The following is a 12,411-nucleotide window of genomic DNA, read 5'->3' as shown; positions in this document are numbered from 1 at the left end:
AGTGGCTCTGGTCGCGGCAGAGCGACGCCTCGGAGGGGCAGAGCATCACCCCCTGGTGGGCAGAGCGTCGCCCCTGGTAGGCGTGCCGGGTGGATCCCGGTCGGGCACATGGGGGAGTCTGTCTGACTGTCTCTCCCCGTTTCCAGCTTCAGAAAATACCAAAAAAAAAAAAAAAAATCTTTAAAAAAATAACAGAAACAAAAATTTCAACTAAAACTAGGTGTTTTATTTTCAGTTCTTAGCAGAATTAAAAAATATCTGTGTGGCAAGGGTTTGGAATTATGGACACTGTCCTGATAACTGCTGTTAGAACTATATATACTGATATGTTCTTTGAGGATAATTTGGCTATTTGTATCAAAAGCCTTACATTTTTAAAATCCTATTTTTTAATTAGCAATATAATTTTCTAGGAATGTACTTAGAAAAATAACTGGGGATGTGACTAATGTTCAGCTGTAAGGATGTTCATCATAGCATTTTATAGTAGTAAAAATTGGGCCTGACCAGGCGGTGGCACAGTGGATAGAGCGTCGGACTGAGATGTGGAGGACCCAGGTTTGAGGGACTGAGATGTGGAGGACCCAGGTTTGAGACCCGAGGCTGCCAGCTTGAGTGCGGGCTCATCTGTTTTGAGCAAGGCTCACCAGCCCAAGGTTGCTGGCTCGAGCAAGGGGTCACTCGGTCTTCTGTAGCCCCCCGGTCAAGGCACATATGAGAAATCAATCAATGAACAACTAAGGAGCCACAACGAAGAATTGATGTTTCTCATCTCTCTTCTTTCTTATCTGTCTGTTCCTATCTGTCCCTCTCTCTGACTCTCTCTGTCTCTGTCACAAAAAAAAAAAAAAAAAATTGGAAGAACTGCCTGACCAGCTGGTGACGCAGTGAATAGAGCATCGGACTGGGATGTGGAGGACCCAGGTTCAAAATTCCGAGGTCGTCAGCTTGAGCATGGGCTCATCTGGTTTGAGCAAGACTCACCAGCTTGAGCCTAAGGTCGCTGGCTTGGGCAAGGGGTCACTCAGTCTGCTGTAGCCCCCCACCCCCCGTCAAGGCACATATGAGAAAGCAATCAATGAACAACTAAGGTACCACAATGAAGAATTTATGCTTCTCATCTTTCTCCCTTCCTGTCTGTCTGTCCCTGTCTGTCCCTCTCTCTGTCTCTGTCACACACACACACAAAATTGGAAGAACTCTAAACATCCAACAATTGCATATTAGTTTTAAAAAGAAAAAAGATTATGGTTCATTCATACAGTGAATGCTGCCATTAGGAATGATTTTGTCAATAAAAATTTATGACATGACAAAATATGACATAATACTAGGTTTGACATACAGGAACAGCAGTTATTTTTGGTGGTAGATATTTTCCTCCATTAAAAATTATTTTCAATGGGCATGTATTTATAATCAAGAAATAATTATTGGGACTCATTATAGAATATATCTATGATATCGTCTCTACTTTTTCATACATAGCACTCATAGCAGCCTCTCAGAGTACACCTCAGGAATTCCTTACATGCCTCTGTGGGAGTTCTTGCTCTTTTTTTTTTTTTTATGTGAGAGATGTGAGACACTCCCACATGTGGCCGGACCAGAATCCACCCAGCAACCCTCATCTAGAGTCAATGCTTGAATTAACCGACCTATCCCCAGTGCCTGAGGCCGATGCTCAGACCAGTCGAACCACTGGCTACAAGAGGGGAATAGAGAGAGAAGGGGGAGATGGAGGGGAAGAGAGGCAAATGGTCGCTTCTCATGTGTGCCCTCACCGGGGATCAAACCTGGGACATCCGTACACTGGGCTGGCACTCTATCCTCTGAGCAAACCTGCCAGGGCCAGTGCTCATCTTTAAAGTCAGTTCAAATGATACCACCATGAAGTCTTTCATAACCACTTTCTTTTCTTTGCTTATTTCATATAATTATCTTGTATGGTTTTTTTAAATATGTATTTATGTCTTTTCTACCAGACAATAAACTCCTTTCTTGTTCACTCATTTAATAAACATTTGTGAGTTCTTAATATGTGCCGGGCTTTATATGTGTCGGGTATTGGCAGATCTAACCATGAACTATGCAGACAGGTTCCCGTGCCTTCAGTGCATTTTATAGCCTTGTGAAGTACATTGCAATATTAAACTTTGTAATAAAAGCGTAGAGTGCTTTGAAAGATTAGAAGATTCGTAAATCTGTCCCAGGCTGGATAGAGAAGGAAGGCTTCCTGAAGGGAATGATAGCTGAATATTAAAAAGAAAACAAGTGTTACCCAGGTCAAGGGGTAACAGGAACGTGGTTTCAGGTAGCAAAAACAGCCTAAACAAAGCCCTGAAATTTTAAAACTGTGTTCAGTTTCAGGAAGGTCATTACGGTGTTCATGGAGATTGATACTGATTTTCGATAGAAAATAATTTTATATAATTTAATCTTGGAAGAAGCTCCAGAATTCATTTCTTCTGTAAGAGTTTAGGAAGGTATATAAAACAGCAAATGTTAGAAAAATCATCCCAATGTTGAATTAAGCAGAAATTCAAGTACGATTGGTAGGTTTGTTATTTTTTAAGTATTTGTATAAAAGATATTCTCACTTAAAGATTGAAAAATTAGTGTAAAATAATTAAAAGTTTGAATTAGAGAGTATTTTAATTGTCTACTTGTAATCTTGACTGGCCCTAATAAAGTGGTGCTAGGTGAGATTATTTAGAGAATGCTTTTGAATTCATCGATTAAAATTATGGCATTTTAATAGCAATTTTTGTATGTAAGTGTGTTCTAAAAAGAAATTACTTGTAACAGAGTAACCATTTCTCATCATTTTTGACCCCTTTATGCTTAATATGTCTTCCTTGGTAATTAAGTCTTCAAAAAATCTCCTCTGTCTCCTGTTAAATTGTTTCTCATCAGTAGTGTTTCCTATACAGATTTTATTTTATTTTTAAAAGATTTTATTTATTGATTTGAGAGAGAGAGAACGTGGCAGGGGTGGAGTGGGAAGCATCAGCTCGTGGTAGTTGCTTCTCGTATGTGCCTTGACTGGCAAGCTCAAGGTTTTGAACCCTATACAGATTTTTAAGTCCTTTCTCTTTAGCACAGTACTCCAAACACCCATCCCTATTTTCATTCAGTTCCAAATAAAAAGCAATATTGTAAAGACATTGGACAAAATTGCAGTGTGGCCCTCATTAAATCAGTTTCTTTCCCTGTAATCACATGTGATATGTGAATTATACTTTTCATTGTATATTAGAATCATTGGGTTTATACAGTGAATTTGTAGTCCTTATTTGTTTGTTTTCTTGATTAGGTAGTATAGAAACTGTTTCTCAAGATTTCTTAAATAAGAGGTTAAATAAACCAGTTTTTCTTTTCTGCTTTGTAGATTTCTTGATAACCGGCTGTTTGCTACCTGCTCTGATGACACTACAATAGCACTGTGGGATCTGAGAAAACTGAACACCAAAGTATGCACTTTACATGGTCACACTAGCTGGGTGAAGAACATCGAATATGATACTAATACAAGACTCTTAGTAACATCAGGATTTGATGGAAATGTCATTATTTGGGACACCAACAGGTTTGTGAATAGGAGATCATGTTAGGAGTATAAACCAAAAAATTTTCTTCAAGATGGCAAATTCTTAAAATGTTCTGTCTTAGCTTTTATATCTCTTTAGGAGGAAGAAGCTGGTTTTGTGAGAAATAATCAAAAAGTACTTGTCTTTTTTACTTGCACTTAGTCATACATTGCAACTAAAAAAATTATAGGAAATGATAGAGAAAGGAGACCAAGTAGCATAGTTACTGATGAAAAATGGTTTATAAGATGAGTTTCCTGAATTTAAGGAAAAACATTATTGTTATTTTCTTTGTGGAACTGAAGTGTTTTTCATTGATTGGTCTTTCAATTCTAAATCTATTTATTTTGTCAGTCTTGCACTTTGTTTTCATGCATTAAAAGAGTAATTAGTCTCTCTATTGGAGTAGTACTGATCCCTAGGACAATGTTTAGAAATAATGTATGGTACAGTTTTAGTTGTCACTGTGGGAGAAGAGAAGAGGATTTCCAGTGGCATTCAGTCAGCAGGGATAAGAATTTCTGAACACCCTGCAGTGCATGGGATGGTTTGCACAGTGGACCATTTGTCTTGCTGAAATGCTGGAAGTGCCTCTGTTGTGAAACACTTTAATAAAATGTCTCCTTGTAGAGAAATTGATTATTTAAAGAGTTGAAATTTGAGAAATATATAATTAAAATATATCTGTTGCTAGCTATGGTGAAATAACAATACAGTGAATTGTTACAAGATCATTTCTGAAATAATCTTTTCAGAGGTCCTATGTAAAAAGTGAGGGGATATTCTTTTTTTTTTTTTTGAGAGAGAGACAGACAGGAAGAGAGAGAAGAGAAATGTGAAGCATCAACTCATAGTAGAGGCACCTTAGTTGTTTATGGATTACTTTTTCATATGTGCCTTGACCCAGGGGCTCCAGCTGAGTCAATGACCTCTTGTTCAAGCCTTTTAAAACTTTGGGGTTTTAAACCTGGGTCTTCAGCATCCCAGGCTGATGCTGTATCCACTGTACCACCGCCTGGTCAGATAAGAGGATATGCTTAAAGATTTCTAGCTATGCATGTTGTTGGAGCAGAGGATAGAGCTACTGATTTTCTTTAAAGGAAGACGAACATACCTGTTAGAATTTAGAAATATATATTTTTTAATTTAGAAATAAAATTTGAATAGGAATATAAATGGTAACTTTTCAAATTACTGGAAGGATAAAAGTTAATAAAATATAATCAACCCAATAGAGGAAGAGAAAATGGGGGGAAAGTCATTTTTTAATAACAGGTAAATTAGAAAGCACAAAAATATACTAGGCAGATAATATAAATATCAATAATCATAATGTATATGGACAAAACTAGTCAATTAAAAGATAGTGTTAGATTAGATTATAAAATAAACCCAACTATATGTTCTTTGTTAGTTTTATTTTATCCATTTATTTATTGACTTTTAGAGAGAGGAAGAGAGAGAAAGAGAGAAAGAGAAACATTGATTTGTTGTTCCACTTATTCATGCTGGTTGATTCTTGTATGTGCCCTCACTGGGGATAGAACCCACCACCTTGGTGTATCAGGACGATGCTCTAACCAACTAAGCTACCCAGCCAGGGTCCCAACTATCTGTTCCTTGTAAGGGATACACCCAAAACATACAAACAGAAAGTTTGAAAGTAAAATGTTGAGGGGAAATAACAGGCAAATACAAACCAAAGAAAAAAAGTTGTATCTACATTAATGGCAGAAAAAATAGAGTTTAAGGCATAAAGCATTTTTTTTAAACAGTTCTCCTTTTTTAAAAAATTTTATTTATTCATTTTAGAGAGGAGAGAGAAAGGGAGAGAGAGAGAGAGAGGAGAGAGAGACAGAGAGAGAAGGTGGGGAGGAGCTGGAAGCATCAACTCCCATATGTGCCTTGACCAGGCAAGCCCAGGGTTTCGAACCGGTGACCTCAGCATTTCCAGGTCGACGCTTTATCCACTGCGCCACCACAGGTCAGGCCATAAAGCATTATTAACGATAAAAAGGTACTATATTAGAAGGTTTATTTCACTAGAATATAAAAGAATTCTTATCTCATATGCAACTAATAACATAGCCTCAAACCATAGAAAGCGAAAACGGTCAGAATTATAAGAAAAAAGTTAGAATTCCTGTCTTAGTAGAAAACATTAACACCATTCTTTTCTTTAGTAATAGATAAAATAGACCAAAAATTAGTAAGGCTTAAGAAGATTTTAATGTTATTAATATGCTTGATCTATTAGGCATATTTAGAATTCTGCTCCCTACACATAGTGAATACATCCTCTGAAGCAATGTTAGAACATGTATAAAAATGAGCATGTACAGACTGATCTACAAAGTAAGTCTCAGCTAATATCAAATAACTGTCATTACACAGGCCATTTTCCCTGACCTCAGTACAGTTTAATATATATTTTTAAAGATTTTGTTATTGACTTTACAGAGAGAGGAAAGAGAGGCAGGGGGACTGAGAAGTATCAACTCATAGTTGCTGTACTTTAGTTGTTCATTGGTTGCTTGTTGTATGTGCCTTGACCACCAGGCAAGCTCAGGGATTCGAACTGGTGACCTGAGCATTCCAGCTCGACACTTTATCCACTGCACCACCACAGGTCAGGCTCAGTACAGTTTAATTAACACAGGTAACTAATGCCCATGTTTAGAGACTTATAAGCTCACTTTCTAAATAGTTTATGGATCAAAGAATAAATCATAGTTAAATTTAGAAGACAGACTGAAAATTAATGCACTAAGCATCTACTCAGAGAACTGCCTTTCAAAGATGGTACATACTGAAAATAAGATGCTTGTTAACCCCAACAAATCTGTTTTTTTTTTTTAATTTTAATTTTTGTATTTTTCTGAAGTTGGAAATGGGGAGGCAGTCAGACAGACTCCTGCATGCGCCCGACTAGGATCCATCCGGCATGCCCACCAGGGGATGATGCTCTGCCCATCTGGGGCGTTGCTCCATTGCAACCAGAGCCATTCTAGCGCCTGAGGCAGAGGCCACAGAGCCATCCTCAGTGCCTGGGCCAACTCTGCTCCAATGGAGCCTCGGTTGCGGGAGGGGAAGAGAGAGGGAGACAGAGAGGAAGGAGAGGGGGAGGGGTGGAGAAGCAGATGGGTGCTTCTCCTGTGTGCCCTGGCCGGGAATCGAACCTGGGACTCCTGCACGCCAGGCCGACACTCCACCACTGAGTCAACCGGCCAGGGCCCAAATCTGTAATTTGATGAAAAAAAAACTATTAAACCTAAGCTTGACCTGTGGTGGCGCAGTGGATAAAGTGTCGACCTAGAAATGCCAAGGTCCCAGGTTCAAAACCCTGGGCTTGCCTGGTCAAGGCACATATGGGAGTTGATGCTTCCTGCTCCTCCCCCCCTTCTCTATCTCTCTCCTCTCTCTCTCTCTCTCTCTCTCTCTCTCTCTCTCCTTTCTAAAATGAATAAATAAATAAATAAAAGTATTTTAAACCTAATTGAATATGTAGTTCTTTGGTAAGATTCATCAGGAGAAAAAAGAAGACACAAACAAAAATCTTAGGATATAAAAGGAGACAATAAAAAATATAATATAGAATAACATCAGCTCTATGCCAGTATACTTGAAAACTTTAACATGGACAGTCTACTCAAAAAATAGACCTTAATAAAACTGACCAAGAAAGAAGTAGAAAACCTAAAATATCCTGATCTGTGGCAGCACAGTGGATAAAGTATCAACCTGGAATGCTGAGGTCGACAGTTCAAAACCCTAGGCTTGTCTGGTCAAGGCACATACAGGAAGCAACTACTAATAGAACTGTTACCAGGACTGATGTTTAACCAATATGCACTAGTTCAGCTAAAGTGGTTGTTAAAAGATTGGACTTTGATAATAATTAATAAATAGCCACTGTTGTGAATCATCCCCAGGTGTGATATCCTGGCATCCTTGTCTACCCAGGCCCCTCACTAGGGTATACCTCCCTCACAATCTCCCTGTGACCAAGTAGCTAAAGTTCTCTTTACACAGTAAAGTAAATCTAGGACCCAGTTCCAGCACTATCATCAACATCAATTTTGACTGGCTAGTCTTCATGCAGTGCTGATGATTTAAATATTCTGAATATCACCTCTGCCATAGCCATTAAAGAAATGGAAAAAATCAGTCCGAACTGATTTATTAATAAAACAGCAGATGTGCTAGTTTCACTGGTGACTTCTATGAAATATTATAAAAACAAAGAACATTTTAATTTTATTAAACTATTCAGAGTTCAGAAAAAGAGAATTCTCATCACCTCATATATGAAGCTAGTATGACCTTGATACCTACATTCACCAAAGATAGTATTAGAAGAAAAAACGCAAAATCAGTCTGTAATATGGATGCAGGTATAAATATTCTAAATAAAAGAACATTGGATTCTGTAAGATATTAATCAAAATATGAACAAGTTGGTCACTGGCTTGAGCAAGGGATCACTCACTCCAGTGCCCCCCTCCCCCGTCAAGGCACATATGAGAAAGCAATCAATGAACAACTAAGGTGCCGCAATGAAGAATTAATGCTTCTCATCTCTCTCCCTTCCTGTCTGTCCCTATCTGTCCCTCTCCCTTCCTATCTGTCCCTATCTGTCCCTCTCTCTGACTCTCTGTCTCTGTAAAAAAAAAAGAACTGTAACAAGATGTAAGTGAATGGAGAAACTTTCCATGTTCATGGATTGACAGACTCTAGTTCTGTCCAAATTAGTCTAGATTCAATGCAATTTTTATCAAAATTCCAGCTGCCCCCCTTTTTTGGACAAATTGTTAAGCTGATTATAAAATTTATATAGAAATGTAAATGACCTAGAATAGCAAAAACAGTCTTAAAAAATAAAAACAAAATTGGAATACTACTTTTCTAATTTCAGAACTTACTATAAATCCATAGTAATCAAGACAGCATGGCCTGACCAGGCGGTGGCACAGTGGATAGAGTGTCAGACTGGGATGCCAAGGACCCAGGTTCGAGACCCCGGGCTCAACTGAATTTTGAGCAAAAAAAAAAAACAATGCTCACCAGCTTAGACCCAAGGTCGCTGGCTCAAGCAAGGGGTTACTCGGTCTGCTAAAGGCCCGCGGTCAAGGCACGTATGAGAAAGCAATCAATGAACAACTAAGGTGTCGCAACAAAAAACTGATGATTGATGCTTCTCATCTCTCTCTGTTCCTGTCTGTCCCTATCTATCCCTCTTTCTCTCTCTGTCCCTGTAAAGAAAAAAAAATTAAAAATTAAATACAGCATGATACTGGCAAAGGATAGATTGAGAGTACAGAAATAAATCCTTGCAGTTATTCAGTGGTTCAGGAAAGGATAGTCTTTTTTTTTTTTTAAGATTTACTTATTGATTTTACAGAGAGGAGAGAGAGGGGGAAGAGGGAGCGAGAAGTATCAACTCATAGTTGCCTCACCATAGTTGTTCATTGCTTGCTTTTGTTTGTGCCTTGAGTAGGCAAGCCCAAGGTAACCTCAGCGTTCCAGATCGACTCTATCCACTGCACCACCACAGGCCAGAATGGAAAGGATAGTCTTTTTTTTTTTAATTCTTTTTTTAATGGCTTTTTTTTTATGAGTGTGTGTGTGACAGAGTCAGAGAGAGGGACAGACAGGAAGGGAGAGAGATGAGAAGCATCAATTCTTCATTGCGGCACTTTAGTTGTTCATTGATTGCTTTCTCATATGTGCCTTGACCAGAGGGCTACAGCAGACTGAGTGACTCTTTGCTCGAGCTAGCGACCTTGGGCTCAAGCTGGTGAGTCTTGCTCAAACCAGGTGAGCCCGCGCTCAAGCTGGCAACCTCAGGGTCTCGAACCTGGGTCCTCTGCATCCCAGTCCAATGATCTATCCACTGTGCCACCGCCGGGTCAGGCAAAAGGATAGTCTTTTTAACAAACAATTTGAACATCTAGATAACCACAAGCAAAAAGATTAATTTAGACCCTTATATAATTCTTAGATGAAAACATGGGAGTAAATCCTCATATAACACTAAAGCTGAGGTGACAAAAATATTTGATTAAATGGATCTAACAAAAATTTAAAAGCGGCCTGACCTGTGGTGGCGCAGTGGATAAAGCGTCGACCTGGAAATGCTGAGGTCGCCGGTTTGAAACGCTAGGCCTACCTGGTCAAGGCACATATGGGAGTTGATGCTTCCAGCCCCTCCCCCCTTCTCTCTCTCTGTCTCTCTCTCCTCTGTCTTTCTCCTCTCTAAAAATTAATAAATAAAATTTTTTAAAAAATTAAAAGCTTTATCAAATGACACCATTAAGAAAGTGAAAAGACAAACTACAGAGTGGGAGAGAATATTTGTAAATCAAATCTGATAAGGAATTTGTGTCCTTAAAGAACTCTTACAACTCCCTTATATGTATGTACACAAATAACCCCGTTTAAAAATGGGCAAAATATTTGCATAGGCATATTCCACCAAGGAGGATATGCAAATGATAAAGCAGCACATGAAAAGATGGTCAGTGTCATTAGTCATAATGGAAATGCAAGTCAAACTCAAGTAGATACCACTTCACACCCACTAAAATGGCTTTAATAAAAAACACAGTAACAGGTATTGGCAAAGATTTGGAGAAAGTGGAACTTCATACATTGCTGTAGGAATGTGGGACAGCCATTTAGAAAACAGTTCAGCAGTTTCTTAAAATGTTAAACTTAGTGTTATGATATGACTCAGGTAGATATCTCTAGATATCTAGAAATAAACACATATAATCATACAAGGATTTGTACATAAATGCTAATAATAGTATTATTCACCAGCTTGAGGATTATTCATCCACATGATCTGAGGGCTGCTGGCTTGAGCCCAAGGTCACTGACTTGAGCAAGGGGTCACTGGTTCATCTGGAGCACCCTCCCCCATCCCAGTCAAGGCCCATATGAGAAAACAATCAATCAACAACGAAAGTGCTGCAACTATGAGTTGATGCTTTTCTTCTTTCTCCTGTCCTGTCTGTCCCTGTCTGTCTGTCTGTCTCTAGCAACAAAAAAACAAACAAAAAAAATTAGTACACAAGAATAAGTTACAACAGAGGATTTGTATATTTAAGTGATTGTAAGACCTAAGTAAAGTCTATGGATCAGAAGATACCCCTAAAACTACAATAAGAAAATGTAATAATAAAGGGTGTAAACTCATAAAGAAAGGCGAATAGGAAAGGAAGCAATGACAATAAAAAATTTAAATCTGGAAAATAAGTAGATGAATGGCAACTGACTTAGCAACTTACTTAAACGACTTGACTTAGTAAGTGCAAGAAAGCCAGGCTCTAAGCTGGCAGTGGGAAAGTTAAGAACTTAAGACAATTTATATGAAATCCTCAGAAATCAGAGGAACTGGGTACTCTATAGAACAGGGGTCGGGAACCTATGGTTCGCGAGCCAGATGTGGCTCTTTTGATGGCTGCATCTGGCTCACAGACAAATATTTAATTAAAATAATGTTAAAAATATAAAACATTCTTATGTATTACAATCCATTCATTTCCTACTGCTCATGTTCATGGTTGTGGGTGGCTGGAGCTAATCACAGCTGTCCTCCGGGACAACACCAAATTTTTATTGGATAATGCATAACGTACACGGGTCGTTGTATGGCTCTCATGGAATTACATTTTAAAATATGTGGTGTTCATGGCTCTCTCAGCCAAAAAGGTTCCTGAGCCCTGCTATAGTAGAAGGGGTAGATAAGTAGGGATTCAAGTGAAAGATATTTAAGAATTTATATTTCTTTCCTTAATCCATACTACTGGGTGATTGATTGTCTCCCATTTCAGAAGTTTCCAATTTTATCCTCTAAACTAAGAGAGTAAAATAGAGACTCTCTGTAGTGAAGGATACCAGACACAGTTGAAGGCTTGGGTACCTGCTGGTCAAATAAGTTTGTAAATATGATATATATAATATGTTTGCTTGCTTATAGTTTGCATTGGGTGTGGGGGACAAGCTCTAAGCACGTAGGGTCCTTCTAGCCTAAGGCTTGGTTTTAAGACTAAGCTTTTCCCCACACCCTTGACTGTTGCATGATAGGGGGTGGTGAACTCTCATGAGGAATCCCATTATGCCTCAGATAAGTGACTTTGTATTAGAGACTTCCTTGTTTGTATATTGGATTAAAAGTTTTGATTTTCTACACTATAAAATGGGGCAGAGGAGCCCATGCTGAAAAGCAGAACAGAGAAAGGCCACGTGGAGGAGAGGAGAAGCAGCCAAGATGGCAAGGTGCTGAAGGTACAGAGAGAAGGAGATGGGGAACAGAGGTGAATAAGGCTGGTGAGGTAGAAATCTTTGATTCTAGGGAACTCGGATAAGACAGTGGCTTTGGGAGCCCTGAATGGAAAGGGAAGTGTTTTCCCACTGTGTGTATTTCTTGCCCACCAGGTGCAAGTTAGGATTAAAGCTAATGGCCCACCAGTTCTTGGCTCCGTTATTTCATTACTGTCTGTCCGAATCAAATGCGAACCTGCACGGGCCAGGCGGCTGTGATGGTGGCTGTGGCTACTGGCCTTACAGTACCTTACCAAAATCAGGGAAATTGATCTTCCATATACACACTGAATATTGAATTCAGAGGCCCTTAGTTTCTTCCAGTTAGTGAACCAAAGGTACTCAGTAGGAGTTTCTCAAAAAATGGCTTCACCCTACATAGTGACGCTCAAGCCTATCCCAGCACTCAGAGTTTCCAGTCAGCTTTTTAGTTCCCCACTCAATTATGAGCAGACAGCTAAAGATAATCAGACATTTGAGAAAAGTTTCTAAT

At 38.9% G+C, this 12,411-nt stretch overlaps 1 protein-coding gene across 3 annotated transcripts in view; it reads left to right on the top strand.

Annotated features, from left to right (window-relative positions):
• DCAF10 (DDB1 and CUL4 associated factor 10) overlaps positions 1–12,411 on the top strand; it is a 57,797-nt gene that overhangs the window by 24,614 nt on the left and 20,772 nt on the right. For all 3 annotated transcript variants that reach the window (XM_066256703.1, XM_066256702.1, XM_066256704.1), the window contains exon 3: positions 3,392–3,589. In XM_066256703.1, the coding sequence (XP_066112800.1) occupies positions 3,392–3,589 (198 nt within the window). The remainder of the gene's footprint in view (positions 1–3,391; positions 3,590–12,411) is intronic.

The sequence above is a fragment of the Saccopteryx bilineata genome, chromosome 2 (assembly GCF_036850765.1).
Source record: "Saccopteryx bilineata isolate mSacBil1 chromosome 2, mSacBil1_pri_phased_curated, whole genome shotgun sequence".
Lineage (NCBI taxonomy): Eukaryota > Metazoa > Chordata > Mammalia > Chiroptera > Emballonuridae > Saccopteryx > Saccopteryx bilineata.
The sequence above is the reverse complement of the archived record's forward strand: the minus strand, read 5'-3'. Positions and strand labels throughout refer to the sequence as shown.